Source organism: Pseudorasbora parva, chromosome 3, assembly GCF_024679245.1.
Source record: "Pseudorasbora parva isolate DD20220531a chromosome 3, ASM2467924v1, whole genome shotgun sequence".
In the NCBI taxonomy this organism is placed as follows: domain Eukaryota; kingdom Metazoa; phylum Chordata; class Actinopteri; order Cypriniformes; family Gobionidae; genus Pseudorasbora; species Pseudorasbora parva.
The window spans coordinates 4,060,624-4,078,039 of NC_090174.1; the positions used below are offsets into that span (position 1 = coordinate 4,060,624).

The following is a 17,416-nucleotide window of genomic DNA, read 5'->3' on the forward strand; positions in this document are numbered from 1 at the left end:
ATTTACTGATCAAGAAACATTTATGATTATTATCAATGTTAAAAAAAAATTGTTCATATTTTTGTATGAACGCAATGAAAATCTTCCAGGAATCTTTGATGAATATAGAAAGTTCAAAAGAACAGCATTTTTATAAAAATAGAAATCTTTGTGACATTATGAATGACTTTACTGTCACTTTTAATCAATTTAATTCATCTTGCTGAAAGGTATTCATTTAAAACTGTATTTAACTACTCATAATACTGTTTAAAATAAAAAAAAAACGCCTAATTTTTGGGGGGTTATGACAGCTCAGACAACATATACTTACATGTTTATGACTTTTAGCAGTGTTTTATATAACTTTAAAGGGTTTCCTGTAAAATGACACCAACATTTTGAACCTAAACCACTGTATATGTGTATGGGAAGCTTTTCAATTTGGGTAGGCCGAATCCAGGCGGAAATGGCATCAGAGTAAGGTAGTGTAAATACATTACTTTGTGTAAAACAAATGCTAAAGTGATGCATATCTCCAGAAAATAGAGACTCTAAGCTTTCAAAAGGTACCACATATGATCATCAAAGCTCCTCCACAGACATTTAAAATGGAAAGTGTACACATGACCATGCCATTCCCGTCCCTGTAGAGGGTCCATGGAGTTTAAGCGGTAAAAAATGTGTGTGTGTGTGTGTGTGTGTGTGTGTGTGTGTGTACACAATGGGAGTTTACAGAGTTTCACTGTAAATTAAAAGACATTTTGTACCCCCCCCCCCCCCCCCCCCAAAAAAAAGGAAAGAAAAAAAGAGGCATGCCGTCATTATTCACTTTCATTAGTGATTTTCACAAAAATGTTACCTTTTTTTCCCTAGGATCCGAAAATATCCTTGTTTAATAAGTGATATAAATACAGGGAACGTGTTGCCTTTTGCCTTCTATTTCTGAGACACAATGAAACTGCTTGTCATTTGTCCCTGCTCCACAGCTAAACATCATCTTCTCCCAGGAAGGCATTCATTTAGACACATTTCCTCCAAATGCATGCGCAGACAGACACAGGATCATGTGCCCATTCAGGATATTTATAGTGTCATTATGCACCAGACTCAGGCCTAAAGACACTGGCTGAGGCTGAAAGTGCTGAGAGTCGACTGTCATCACTCGTGGTCTGATTTTATGGCTTTTGTTTCATATTTTCTTAAGTGAACAGCAAAGCCTGAAGGGAGTTACGAGCCCCAGCATTAGTCAGGATTTTCAACTATAATGAGCTATCTAAGATACTTGCAGATGTGTGTGAGACAGAGAAGGGTCTGCAATGTCAAAAGTGTGTGTGCCTGCGTACATCCGTGTGTGTGTGTGTGTGTGTGTATGTGTGTGTGTGTGTGTGTGTGTGTGTGTGTGTGTGTGTGTGTGTGTGTGTGCCTGCGTACATCCGTGTGTGTGTGTGTGTGTGTGTGTGTGTGTGTGTGTGTGTGTGTGTGTGTGTGTATGTGTGTGTGTGCACAGTTCTCCTCCTCTGACATTTCCTTGAATTTGATTGGTCGCACAGTATCCCAAACTGTTTGTCTCACTTGTCTGTGTGTGTGTGTGTATGTGTGTGTGTGTATGTGTGTCCTAGACAGGCTGTCAGTGGTCTGTGCATTAGTGGTGAAGGTTTTCAGAGATCATTTGTTAAGTTACATTGTTAAGCCAGTAGACAACAAGAGAATGTTTTTGAGTGAGTCATTGAATCGTTCACCTCAATCACTCACTTTGAATCATTCACCTCATTCACTCACTTTGAATCATTCACCTCATTCACTCACTTTGAATCATTCACCTCATTCACTCACTTTGAATCGTTCATCTCATTCACTCACTTTGAATCGTTCACCTCAATCACTCACTTTGAATCATTCACCTCATTCACTCACTTTGAATCATTCACCTCATTCACTCACTTTGAATCGTTCATCTCATTCACTCACTTTGAATCATTCACCTCATTCACTCACTTTGAATCATTCACCTCATTCACTCACTTTGAATCATTCACCTTATTCACTCACTTTGAATCATTCACCTCATTCACTCACTTTGAATCGTTCACCTTATTCACTCACTTTGAATCATTCACCTTATTCACTCACTTTGAATCGTTCACCTCATTCACTCACTTTGAATCGTTCACCTCATTCACTCACTTTGAATCGTTCACCTCATTCACTCACTTTGAATTAATATCACACACACACACACCCACACCCACACCCACACACACACACACACACACACTGATGCACAATTAGGTCTTGCTTGTGTTACCTCATATTTAAAACTGATATTGTTTATCCTGTAGTTTTAACATCGCACTGTAAATGAGAAGAAAAATGCAATATCTTGACCTTTGACCTATGATAAGTGTGCACACGTCTGCAACTTTATTTGCCAAACTGCCTCATAAAAATCTACTACTCAAAAGCCTTGGCAAAATGTGAAAATAGTAAAACAATATGCCGAGGAGATGAAAGCAAGAGAAAGCGGGGGGGGGGGGGGGGGGGGGGGGTTCTTGCTTACACAGAAACAGAGCTCAGTCCACCTTGCATTGACAGGCATACACGTAGACATGTGTTCTTAAAATAGCTTGTCTGGATTACATCTATCTTCAGGTAAAAGAGGAAAATAAAACAACAGAACGCCACTTAGTGGACAAAACCGAGAGCACAGCCCGGTGTGCATTCTCAGCCAAATCAACAAATATCATGGAGCAAAATATGGAATAATGAGCATTACATTTTAGCAGAATTTGAGAGTTGCAGTGCATATACATTATTACAAACTAATGTAATTGAATGAATTATAACACTGTAGCAGCCACAATTACTGTGTATATACCAACTACTCCAAAATGTATTATGATTTTTACTGTACATACAAAGTAATTACTATGTAACACAGACACTAACCTATGATCTAATATCAAATGCATTTTACATTTTAGTATAAAAATATCTCTTTTCTCTTAGCTTCCATGTAAACCAACAAATAGTGTTAAAGGGATGTGATATTTGTGCTTTCCTCGTTTCATCCACATTATTCATGTGATATTTAGAAGGTAAATGAGTTAAACTGAAATGCTGTTTGCAGGTAAGTATATACTGTAAGGTCATGTTTGTAGCTATCAATAGCTGTATTTAGCTGAATTTCAAGGCATTTATATTTGCCTTACAATTAAGTACACAAATGTTTACGGACATATGTCAGGGAGCATTTACAGAACCTAATTATTGCTGTTTATTAAAGGGATAGTTCACCCAAAAATTTTAATTGCCATTATTTACACGATTTTCATTTTTAGATGAACTATTCCTTTAAAGGGATTCTTCACTGCTTTTTCATATTAAACTGTGTTATTCCCTTAACTAAGACGAGTTGATACACACCTCTCTCGTCTCAGTGCGTGCACTTAATCTCTCTGACACGCAGTGACGATCTGATAGCATTTAGCTTAGCCCACTAAGCCCAGTTCATTCACTATGTTACCAAACGGAGATCAAGTTAGAAGTACCAAACACCTCCATCTTTTCCCTATTTAAATACAGTTACACGAATAGTTGAACAACCTATTATGGTGAGATAAAATAAAACGTGGCGCTTTTTCTGATTTCATGATTTCATGATGGTACAACAGGTCAAAAAAACTTCAGACAAACCTAGAGACATTGACCAGAATATAGTTTTGGGGTGAGTAAATGATGACAGAATGTTAATTTTGATGTACTCCTTTTCCTCCTTTATGACTTTGTGTTGTGCTGTGCATGTTTTCTTGTGAAGACAGTGAGTGGTGCTTGCCTTGGGTCCATTAATAATATCAGCTGAAGCAACTAACATGACAAAAGGGAAATTATTAATAAACAGTTTGGGCAGACTGAAATGTTAGCCTAGAAATCTAGACGCACCCTAGCGGCAGCAAATCTAATCTGCCGCGAGTGTCGTCTAGCAACTCTCAATACACTTCTGAGCTGTAAACGCCAAACTCTGGTCAGGCCAATCACATCGTGTATAGAGTCGGTGGGCGGGGCTTAACATAATGACGGCAGAGTTGCGTTTGCGTGCTTCTAGTAAACACAGAAACTGACGAACGGCGGTCTTTCGAATCAGCTTTGACCGCGACTCTGGAAGACTTGGAGTTAAGCTTTTCTCTGAGAAAAGAACAAAGAACGGCACTGAAGTCATTCTTAAAAAGGGAAGATGTGTTCGGAGTTTAGCCGACCGGATACGGCGAATGTTTAATCCGTCAACTAGCTCCGCTTCACGTTGCTCAGGTTGGTGTAGCGCTATCCTTTCGCGTGCAGAGGGAGTTTGAAAGACAACCGTTTATCCGCCCCTCGGATTGAGCTGTCAATGGTGAGTTTCCAGACCAAACATCTTGATCAAAATGTTGCATTTTTTATTAAACTTACCCATATTCAAGTGTTGATAAAAAAAGGAATGCAAGAAGCTAGAATAAAACCTCTCTCTCTCTCTCTCTCTCTCTCTCTCTCTCTCTCTCTCTCTCTCTCTCTCTCTCTCTCTCTCTCTCTCTCTCTCTCTCTTTTTTTTTCTTTTGATATATTGCATGTTCAGATATTCATAAAACAAAATATTCTGTGGGCTATTAAATTTTGGTGAAAATGGTCAAAATCCCTGGCAGTGGCTGGCAACTTTTTAACTTTTAAACGCTGGCGGGGAAAGACTTAAGAAAAAGAAGGACTTACTTTTCTACCGGAGAACAGCATGCACAGCTGGTGCATGGACCCTCCGTTCTTCGTCAGCTCTTTCTTCAGGGTTCTGGGTGACGGAAGCGTCCAGCCGCCCTTGTGTGTCCCTGACCCCTCCATGCAGTTGATGGCATTATCAGATGTGAAGCAGTTTGCTGTGCGGGGGTCCTGGAGGAGACTGCCCTCGCTGTGTGTGCGTCTGCGCAGTGAGTTCTGCACGCTGAGGCCAGCCGGGTGCTTTTCGCATGCAGAGGCCTCTACCATGCTCCTCCGTTTACTGTCACTGCGCTCCAGGTAGTTATCATCACTGTCCTCCTCTTCTTCCTCCTCCTCCTCCTCCTCCTCCTCCTCTTCATCCTCCTCCTCATCCTCCTCGTACTCTTCCTCTGTGCCAGGGGTGGAGAGGGCGTCCGCGCTGAAGGAGCGATCTAATCGCAGCTCGGGGATGACAAACGATGAAGAAGATGATGAAGGAGGAGCGTTGGTGTCCACCGCCTCTGAAGCATTGTCTTCATCAACAAGCAGCTGTTTTTCATCTTCACAGTCTCTTGCACGGACGTGCTCTTCTTTCTCATCGGACATCTCGTCCTCTTTCTCCTTGCCTTCATCCTCCCTCCATATCTCGTTCATGCTGCTCTCTGTGCTTCTCCCATCTTCTCCTTCGGTGGAGGGCGGAGGTGTTGGTGGGACCAGGTGGCAGTTCTCCTCCAGAGATGTGCAGACGTCCTCCAGAAGGCCGAGGCTCGCTGTGGTGGTGGACGCATCGGACAGGTTGCCCAGGGACTGGTCATCCTCAGAGGTCATTCTCTGGCCCCTGAGGTCACATGGCTCATCCTGCTTGGGTTCAAGCATCTGATAACAGAAGAAAACAGTGTTGCAACACCATTACATTACCATTTCTCATCGTCATTGCAATCTTTATTTGAGAATCTAAGTTCCACAAATTCAACATAGTAACAAGTTTCAGCCCAATAGGTGAAACTAAAGAAGGATAATATGCCAAGTAAAGTAGAATATATAAGTAAAATATATATATTAATAATAATAATATATATATATATACACACTCACACATACATGAAGAGTTCAGATGCAAAAGCCTCTAAAAGCCACTTTGGTCATAAATGAGATAATGATATTGAGTGGATGCTCTCTGCATAAAGTATAAGTTCATAAAAAACTTTCACTTTAAACCCACTAATTCCCAGCCTCAGCCCATTCAGAAGTACTGGTACTTAGGTAGAAACCTATACAGAAAAGCCTGACAAAAATGCTTATTTTAAATTTTGAAATTGTGATTCACGTCTTTCTAGCTCGTCTGGCCCCTTTGGGCACCACAGAGGTTGGAGAATGGGTTGTTTCTTTTTAAAGAAAGCAATCTGGGAGTGAAGCATTTTTACCTTCATATGCTCACAGTCGCGGGCGACTCCGCTGACATCTCATAAAAACCTAGCCTGAATACTATCTAAACCAGTAGAGGGTTATTATAGATAACTCAAGCTAAAACTAAAGCCATAAAACATTTTATAAATATATATATATATATATATATATATATTTATGGTTTTATGGTTTTAGCTGCCACACATTTATATTCTATTAATTTATACAACCATTCTGCTAATTCCAAAACAAGAAAAGAATACTCTTCAATAAGTAAAAAAAAAAAAAAAAAAAAACATAATGGCCAACAACAACTACACTGCCAATACATTGTTAAAATCCCATTGTAATCATACTATGAGGATGCAAGCTGACTGCTTACCACTTTCCATCCGCTCTGTCCCCACTTTGAACACTTTTAAAACCGCTTTAAAGAAGCATTTTTATAGCTTGGCATTTTAATCTGACCCAGGAGAGAACTAAATGATAATTTTATGTTGTGGTGTTTTTGTATTTCCGTTGTTTGATTTTTATGAATTGCTTTGTACAGCACTTTAGGCTTCACCTGTGGCAGTAGAAATGTGCTCTATATGAAAATGAACTGATGTTAATATTGCATATCTGTTAGAAATATCAAATACAAATATGTTGAACTATTTGTAATTATAAACATTTGTGGCCAGGAAATGCATTGAATTCATAACAATGAGGAACAAAAGATCAAATTAAAAGATTGGTGACTACACTGTATTCCCCTACAGTTTTCTAAAATTAATAAAATTGTACTCAAAGCTGCAATATTGTTCAGACACCACAAAAGTTTTAAGTTCACTCAAGTAGTTTCCCAGTTATTGATTATTTAGACAAGATTATGAATAACTGTTACCACAGTTATAATGCATAATAATATTTATTTATTCAATAAAGACACCTTTAGAAAGTATAATGCATCTAAATGCATAACAAATATCAGAATCTACATGTATTATAATGCATTTTAACTTTGATTACAATTATGAAAACATATAATGCATTATAAAGTGTAAATTATGAATACCTTATAATGTGTTATACCCAAGGGCTTTAACCCCTTAACTGTAACCCCCCTTTTTGAGAATAGTCATGAAAATGCACTATCCAAACTTAAAGGGCTGTAATTCAGGAATGCTTTGGAATATAGACGTAAGTATGGTCTTGATTTAAAGATGACAATCAGCAGATTATTGCTGAAGTGTTTGAAAATATAAAAGTATAAAAAAGTTATGGAAGTTTAAATTTATTGAAAAATGAAAAATACAGTACTAAATATGTTTCATTTTATATATAATAAATATTTTACAAAAAATGTTTTACTCTAAAATTACTATGAAATCAAAGCCATATATCTAACCAAATTGTGTTCCAAATTTGAAGTTGATATCACAAAAATTGAAGTCCCCATGAGATTTTGTTTAGGCGCTATACCAAAAATAGCCACCGGGTGTCATTCAATTTCCATTGATTGTTTATTTGATGCATTTTCCTGTAAATTTCTGTCCAAATATCACTTCCATCATAAAACAGTCACCAAATATGGAACATTGAGACTCAGACCTTTCAAATGATATGTGTTTTGTTAAGATAAGAAAAGATTTGCATTACCAAATAAGTTAAAGGTTACAACTGCTGTTATGATGTAGATTTTTTTTTTTTTTTTTTGAGGGGCACTCTTGTTATAAATTACTATTTACTGTCATCATGTAATTTTTATCATAAAACAGTGGACACATATCTCTTCATGAGTGTTAGACCTTTCCAACAATATATAGTTTATCATGATTACATTAGGATTTAAGTGAAATATAGTGAAGTAAACGTAGGCCACCTGTATACGGGACGGTGACAGTTAAGGGGTTAAGTAAAGTGTTACTGAATAAATATTTATTAATCATTAATGCCCCATAATCATAATTGTGTGAACAGGAATACAAATTGTTGGTGTTTTACTGCCTCTAGAGTTGATTATAGACTGATATTGGATTGACCCTTCTATGTTTGTTGATCATACAGCACACACCATCTTTAAGTTTGTAAAATCAATTAAACTCAAGTTGAGTAAACTCAAAAATGACCTGAAGCTGGTTGCCTTAAACATTTACATTTTCTCAACGTATTTTTTTACAGTGTATGTATAGATACGTTTTTGGAGTTTAGTAAGAATGCTTTGCAAGTCCTGACAGAGGGTAAATATGTGACGTGTTGTAACCCGGACAAATGGGCAGTCCATCACAGTACATAAAATATAAATATATGTTTTCAAACCTGGTCCTGCATCACTTCATCTTTTGTCACATATTTTGTCACTATACAATACATGCAATAATTGTATATAAACTATACAATTATATATAATTATAAATAATTATTTTCAACTATACAGTTGAAAATAATTATTTACAGTAGTAGTTGCAGGCCAATACGGATGAGGAAAAGAGGTGTCTAAATATAATATCAGCAATAACAGACATTCACATTCAGATGGGATTAGATTTTCCTTGGGGAGAAAGCCAGAAAACAAAAAGTAATTTAATTTGCTCTGGAATTTGTGCAGAGATAGTGTGAGAAAAACACAGACGTGGCAGATACGGGACGGGATTAAAATCACAACATACTGCGAAATACAAATTTCCTTCAGGAAAACGAGTCCCGTCTGAATAGGGCGTATCATCTGTCTTTGTTTTTGTTTCTGGTTTCACAGATGCTGGGTGCAATTTGATAAAAATAAAAAAAATAAAACTAACAAAAATAGGGGGAGGACATTTGAACTTGAGACAATGTAGAAACACTGTGTGATTCATATCACATTTACTAGGCTGCTTGCAAAGCTGAAAATAAGAATCTATAAAGCATTTTTTAAAAAGCTTTCAGACATGGGAAATGCATCTCGTCTCACCAGAAGTGGGAAGAAAATGTGTCGTCTTTAAAAGTTAATGAGCAGAAAAGGGGGATATCAAAAGTAGATGCAGGGAAACATGTTCAGAAACTAGTTCTTCAACATTGTCTACTAGTTTAATAGTTCTCACTGTGTCTCAAAATAGCATTAAACAACAGATGGATGGATGGATGGATGGATGGATGGATGGATGGATGGATGGATGGGTGGGTGGGTGGATGGATGGATGGATGGATGGATGGATCGATGGATCGATGGATGGTGGATGGATGGATGGATGGATGGATGGATGGATGGATGGATGGATAGATGGTCAGTGGGTGGATGAGATTGGATGGATGGATGGATGGATGGATGGATGGATGGATGGATGGATGATGGATAGATGGTCAGTGGGTGGATGAGATTGGATGGATGGATGGATGGATGGATGGATGGATGGGTGGGTGGGTGGATGGATGGATGGATGGATGGATGGATGGATGGATGGATGGATGGATGGATGGATGGATGGATGGATGGATGGATCGATGGATGGTGGATGGATGGATGGATGGATGGATGGATGGATGGATGGATGGATGGATGGATAGATGGTCAGTGGGTGGATGAGATTGGATGGATGGATGGATGGATGGATGGATGGATGGATGGATGGATGGATGGATGGATGGATGGATGGATGGATGGATGGATGATGGATAGATGGTCAGTGGGTGGATGAGATTGGATGGATGGATGGATGGATGGATGGATGGATGGATGGATGGATGGATGGATGGATGGATGGATGGATGGATGGATGGATGGTGGATGGATGGATGGATGGATGGATGGATGGATGGATGGATGGATGGATGGATGGATGGATGGATAGATGGTCAGTGGGTGGATGAGATTGGATGGATGGATGGATGGATGGATGGATGGATGATAGATCAGTGGGTAGATGATAGATAGATAGATAGATAGATAGATAGATAGATAGATAGATAGATAGATAGATAGATAGATAGATAGATAGATAGATAGATAGATAGATAGATAGATAGATAGATAGATAGATAGATAGATAGATAGAACGGTTGAACCAGAGCCGCTGAGAGAGAAACCGCCTCTTTTCTGCAACAAAAAAACAAGCTGCAGCCAAAAGCAGAAGTCATAAGATTACAAGAAATCATATAACCCCGGCTCACATGATGTACGGCACATTAGCTCTCTCCCATCCATAACTGGAGCTGCACTAAGAATGAGCCTCTTATCTCGCCAGTGGTATTTTTAGGCTGTGTAAAAGGTTAGCACTGAACAGAGCGACACGGAGGAAATTAGGGCACAAGAACCGAAGACAGATGATTTCCTTAAACTCTCTCTCTTTCTTTTCCTCTGTTATCCGTGACGGGATGGTTCAGTCCGTGTTCGCTGAGTCCCACATGCATCACTCTCCCATCGTGACGCAGAAGAAAAAAATAGAATAGTTGCGTAATGTGGAAAAAAAGTGTGTGTGTGTGTGTGGGGGGGGGGGGGGTAAATAAGAGACAGAAGAATCAACTATATATGTTTTGCCTGTGCAAAAGAGTAAGGGTGAGCTGAACAACCTAACGCGAGGTTAGTCGTAACACATGGTTTCAAACTTTCCAACACACACACACACACACACACACACACACACACACACACACACACACACACACACACACACACACACACACACACACACACCAGGGTGATGAAACTTTGTGTATTTACTAGCTGCCATATCAACATTATATGGAGATAAAAAAGTGCCAAAATTAAAACAGTCTTTGGAAGATATCACTGAACATTTTTTTTTAACCATGGCAAAAGTCAACTTCCTTAAGTTCATTTTTGTTTCTGCTTTTGTGTATATTTAAAATAAGACAAACCTGATTATGATTATTTTAATCAGTTGTGCCGGTGGGGCATGTTGTCACACTGCGTTACAATGAGCCCCTATTAGAACTATGATATTATATTCTATACTTTTATGAATTCTTTTGAGAAACCATGTGAAAGAGATGAATAATGACTGAGAGTCAGTGGGTGCGTTTACATGCACATTCTTAAGCCGATTATGCCCAATAAGCCGACAATGAACATGGTCATGTAAACACGGCAACCCGTTTTCTTTTATTGGAGTAATGTCATAAACGGCGTAAGCATAAACCGGTCGGGACAGGTAGTTTTCTTCCTCTGACCTCGATTTCGCGCTGCATGTAAACGCATTGCTTTCTGACGGCTTGTTGAAGTGTGCATGTGTGATAGGTAACAAAAAGGCAAACTTACAGCAGATTTAAACACATCCAGACAGAGCGAGCTAGCGTTTTGCATGAAATAAGGACATATATCACAAACACAGACTCGTTTAAGACCCAGAAAATTGTAAAGAGGTGTTCTCTTTTCTCATGCAGCAGAAGTAGAAGAGGTTCAGTCAAAACGCTGCATAACTGCATAAGGGGTAATATGAGCCGTAAATCTCCCGCTGACACGGTGCACGCTTTATTTAAAGGCACAATATGTAATGTTTCAGCATTAAAAATATAAAAGATCACTATATCTATGTTATATATTTTTTAAAGTTGTGTGTTTACATTATCCCGACAGTTCCAATTAACTTCTAAATCCAGAGAAATTAATATTTTAATTCGAAGACACGGACCGTGTCTGTATTTCCGTTATGTCGCCCGTCTTTGACGTCATATCCACGTTTGCGTCTTGCTTCCTGCGAAACTCGGCGGAACCGTCAAACTCAAAGAGGAACACTGACAGACAGTATAAGGGGAACACCCGTATAAAAAAGACTGTATGATAATGGATCATGACTACTCTTTGCCTGTACATTTTGCCAGCTCAACAAAGCGCAAACGTACGGGTGAAAAAAATGACCCGAGAAGATTTTGGGACAGTAGAAGAAGCAAGAGACGTGTAAACCTTGGAGAAGCCTTTGAAAGATGGCCAAACTTCGTGACAAGCTCGGACTGCAGAGAGATGCTGATCTCGCTTGCATTTTAATAAACAGGTCATTTAAGTAACCATTCAGCTAACATAATAATCATATAATCATAACATGCTGTATGTTTGCATATTGCATAGCGATCTTGACCACATTGAGACGAGTTTAGCTGAATACGTATACATTTTGTATCGGCGTTTCAAACAGGCGGATTCTGTGTTTTTGGAGACTGAAAAAGCTATTTTTTAAAAAACTGATTCAAAAGTATATTTCTATCCGTATATTTGGTGACACGATGATGTCATGTGTAAAACGCAGATGGACTAGCTATTATTGGTTTTATATGTAACTTAGCTGGAGAAAGTAACGTTAGCTTCATAAGGTAATATGCCACTATCTTGGTCAATTAATATGTGACCGTCACTTTTATCATATGTTAATACTAGCTACATATAATATTGATTTAATAATGATCTACTTATTCTCTCATTACTATGTTTTATGTTGGTAATGAAAAACTATATTGAAATTTATTTCCTTATTGAACAGTTGATATACAGAATGTTCGACAATCGCGGATGCCATGTCAACATATTTATAATTTGAGTAACTCAAATTATGATGCGCGGTTAATATGTCAACATAGCCTACCAACTTATAGGTATGTTGGCATAGCGACCGCCCGCACAACATTCTGTCTCACACATTAGCTAACGTTACTGATAAGTTTGTTAAGTAACGGTAGCTCGCTGCTATTTCATTAGATTGACATTATATAAAGTCAAAAGCAGTAACTAAACTTAGCAATAATAGAGATGTAATATAACAATTACCTTGTCAGTGAACATGTTTTCTGCTGGAGATGCCAGATTCGCTGGTTGACAGTGACAATGACAACAACTCCCATGAGCCCACGCACTTTCCCGACGTCATCAAAGTACGTCTGTTGTTATTATTTTGAATGAGTGACCCCTAGTGGCCAAAAGTTGCATACTGCACGTTTAACATCGCAACTGACGTAACATTTGAAAAACTCATATATACGGACATTATTATTTTTGACATCACTACAAGGAAATAACCCGGTTTATACATAAAGTCATGTAAACGCGGTTTACTTGCGTTGTAGGTTTACTGGTTTGCATGTAAACGGGGAAAACTGGTTATCAGCTTACTGGTGTGCAAGTAAACGCAACCAATGTTCAGAAGTTATTCATTATTATGATATTTTTAGCTATGCTGTATAGCTTTAATTTGAGATGTGTTTGTTGTCAAACTCAAAAAATAGCATATTTTTAATGATTAAAAAATGGCATTATTTTTTATAATTGTAATTTAATTGACATATTTTTGATTATATCAGACAACATGTTAAGCTGTCATATGGTCATGTTACAATGATAGACACTTATGGGGCATGTTGTCACATTTCACTTCCATTCTTTCGGGGAAAATCAAGAAAAAAAGTTTACACTGCATTAATGAAACAAACTCGTATAATTGTACTAGATGTGGGGAAAAGTAAATACTCTGAACCCCAAGTGGATTTGCACAAAATGAAAAAGTCAAAAAGCATTAGGGTTCTCTCCCATATAGTGTTGCTAAGTGTTCACATTGAAAGGTTATTGCTAACATCTAAGAGTCGGCTGCTTATTGGCTCAAATCAAATGAGCCCAACCCTAAATGTTCAGATGAGCAATGGTGATACTAATTATTTAATCAATACGAGAGCAGTATTACTTTATTCAGCGGCCTGTACAACCTTTTTAGTGGCTCAGGAAATCATCTCATCTATTATTCATTCAAAGCATTAGGCCGTCCAACACGATGACTGGAAAACATATTTTTTAATGCATAATTTGGATGGTACATGAACACCAAACACTTTAGATATACAAATACGGTGCACTCATATTATATCTCGCCTACTGTATGCTATTTGAGCATAAAAAAACAACATTTATTGGACAGATTTTGTTGCTATGTCAATATGTCATTTAAATGTGAGTTCAGCTAGCAGTTTTGCATCATTCCACCATTCAAGTAGATAGGATGTGGTCTTGGATGCCTGAAATAACTGCCCGGAGGCGTTAAAAATATGGCCGCAGAGTGAACAGACTTTCCTTGAAAGGGACCTTGACAAACCAGAATTGTTCTTAAAATGTAAAGTATATATATAAACAGGTGATGATGTGAAACTGTGTAATGACTTGCTTTTATTGTGTTGTTGTGTTCTGTGTCAATTAGTGGAATTGCATTAGCAGCGCTGTGAGAACGTTATACCGCACACTAACAGTCTTTTTCTACAAACAGCTTTCTCTGTCAGGTCTACAGCAACGGACCCTTTTCACACACCGCATGTGATGATTCCTTTTCATATATTATACGTTGTGTTGTCTTACCATATTACATAAAACTGGTTGCATGAGTGCTTATAATACAAAGGGAGTGACAGCAATATATAATATCTTTCTCTCTTCTCACCACCGTAATAAATCTCTTCATAATTTTTCCCACTCTTTTGGAAAGTCATAGGCCATTTGGGAGTAGACGTCACAGCCAGTGGCAAAAAAAGGAGGTGGAGGAAAACGAGTGGATCGACAGAATAAGGGGGAACATTGTCTTTGCGTGTCAGAATCAGAATGCAGAAAAAAAATGATCTTCATTTTTATAGAATATCATCATTAAAGATGCATGTTGAAGATAAACACTGACATTTTTGTCCCATTGGGCCCTATCATACACCCGGCGCAATGCGACGCCAGCCGCCACACAATTGTTTTTTTGCTAGTTTCAGCCCGACACAGTTCTCATTTTCACATCCAGTTTTAAAAATGGACTGCATTTATATAGCGCTTTTATCCAAAGCGCTTTACATTTTTGCCTCACATTCACCCATTCATACACCGACGGCGATGTCAGCCATGTAAGGCGCCATCCAGCTCGTCGGGAGCAGCTGGGGTTAGGTGTCTTGCTCATGGACACTTCGACACTTGGTCAAGTGGAACCGGGGATTGAACCACCAACCTTCTGGTTTGTAGACAACCTACATGAACCACTGAGCCACTGCCGCCCCATAGTTTTACTATGTAGACTACAGATTAAGGGCCCTATCTTGCACCCAGCGCAATTGACTTTGTACACCGACGCATGTGTCATTCCTATTTTGCACCCGCGCAAAGCGCGCTTTTCCCTCCACAGAAGCACGTCGCTAAACGAGTGAATGAACTTGCGCTCCCTGGGCGGTTCAGCGCAAAAAAGGAGGCGTGTTCCGGCGCAAACAATCCCTGGTGCTATTTTGCTGTTCCATTAAACAGTCGCGCCACTGACCAGAAAAAACCCGGCCTAAAGTCAGCGGCGCGTTGTGCGTTGTTCATTATGCTTTTTTAAGGGCGCATGCGTGACCATAATGTGTAGCGTGCACAACGCACATACACATTGCTCATGTAATCTACACAGATGCAACAGTTATTTTTGCAAATCATAAATTGTTACACTAAAAAAAATGAGATGACGGAAATCATTGTGGTGTGCCACGAAGATGTGAAAAAATAGGCCTAAATCAAGCTTACAAATTATTCAGGCTAACTGTAGTAATTAAGGATCAGACCTGTTTGCCCAATAGTGGCAAGACATATAGCCTATGTATATAAGGACATCTGTCTTTCACTGCTCTTACAAGAACATCAGTCACGTCGGCTGTGAACCGCTCCTGGCGTGCGCCTGGTAAAAAATACGCCATAATAATAGCGATCCATAATGGATCTTGCGCACCTGCTTTTAAAGGGAATGTTGGTTGACGCTCTGATTGGTTTATTCACGTTACGCCCAAACCACACCTATGAATAATGAAGCTACTTCAGACCAACCCATTTTAGATTTGCGCCGGGCGCAAGAGCCGTTTATCCCACCGGGAAAATAGCAACAGCGCCGAGACCCGCCCACAAAGTTACTTGCGCTTCGCGCTTTAACACTTGTGTTTCAGATCGTTAAAATAGAGCCCTAAATATCAAATGCACTGCCGCAACTGTTCACCCAGGGGCGTCTGGTCTGGCTCAGGAGCATTGTTGGAACATTGCTGTTGTGAGGAACTGAATACGACCATTGACCAACACAAACCTGCTCTAAAGTCAATAGTGCAGTATTTTTTGTGTTATTTAGTAATATAAGCCTATAGGTGGTGCACAACGCACGTAAACTCTGCTTACTCACACAAGGTTGCACAGCAGCACACACACACATTTTTAAATATTGAAAATAAAATTATTCATAAAGTGTTCAGTCTTTCCGCTCACATGTAAACAGCAAATCCGTCAAGGTGTGAACACAACTGGCTTTTAAAGGGAATGGGAGTTGAGACTCTGATTGGTTTATTGCATTTTAAGCCCAAAACACACCCATGACTCATTAAGAGACGAGGGACGACCCTTTTGGACCATGCACCAGGTGTGCCGACCCACAAAAGACCAAAATCCTCTATAGAAAAGTTATTGTGTACTTTTTTTTTTTTTTGCTACTGGAGGAAATTACAACACAGAAATTATATTTGTTGTAGTTTTAATTCATGATTCTAAAAGTTTACCCAACAATTTCAACTTCCGCCGAGAACTCAAACTCAAGAAATGCTCTACAGTGGAGCAACTGCTTGAAGCAAATTATTTGAAGTTTAGACATGTATAATCGGCCAGTGCAGCTCAAGCATTAGCCAGACATTTGTATCTGTGTGTTTTTGGCTTAAGACTCTGAGAGCAATAGGTCTTGAGTGTTGAGCTGTGATCCCCTGCTGCAAATGTCAACTACAGCAAGTGGGTAGAATTAGTGTTCACACAAGAGTCAAAGCCAAGAGCTACAGCACATGTAGGTCATGAAATATTTAACTCCACACAACTAGCACCATCAAAACATGGCACAAAGAAAAGAGAAATATCAGGCTAAAGACCAGCAGATCAGTGGCTCAAGCCGAGGTATGAGGAGAATCATTGAGTACATAAACACTGAAACACCTAAACAAACCACCTATTTTAATCTAGTTCCTTTAAGCCAGACTTTTCCTGCCACAAAGTCCAGCACAACATTTTTTTCCTGTACACTTTGGTTTAGTTTGGCCAGTAAATTGCTTTCTCCACCACACAGCAATGGCACCTGAAGACGACTTCATTGTTTGCTGTTTGTTTGGTTTCTGTTGTTTTTTTGTTCTGATGTTTGTTTCCATCACAGGTTCCCTCTTACTCTACACACTTGAGCACCTTTCAAAAATGGAGATTTCATTCTTGACATGCTATAAGACAGTGAATTAAATACAAACCTGATTCCAAAAAAGTTACTGGATACTGTACAAATGGTGAATAAAAACAGAATGTAATGATGTGGAAGTTTATGAGTACATCAGAGGGACAGCACATGTGAGA

General features: G+C 38.9%; 1 protein-coding gene across 5 annotated transcripts in view; it reads right to left on the minus strand.

The window, feature by feature from the left end:
- rgs3a (regulator of G protein signaling 3a) overlaps window positions 1–17,416 on the minus strand; it is a 188,624-nt gene that overhangs the window by 64,309 nt on the left and 106,899 nt on the right. For all 5 annotated transcript variants that reach the window (XM_067437557.1, XM_067437559.1, XM_067437558.1 and 2 more), the window contains one exon: window positions 4,720–5,574. In XM_067437557.1, coding sequence (XP_067293658.1) covers window positions 4,720–5,574 — 855 coding nt within the window. The remainder of the gene's footprint in view (window positions 1–4,719; window positions 5,575–17,416) is intronic.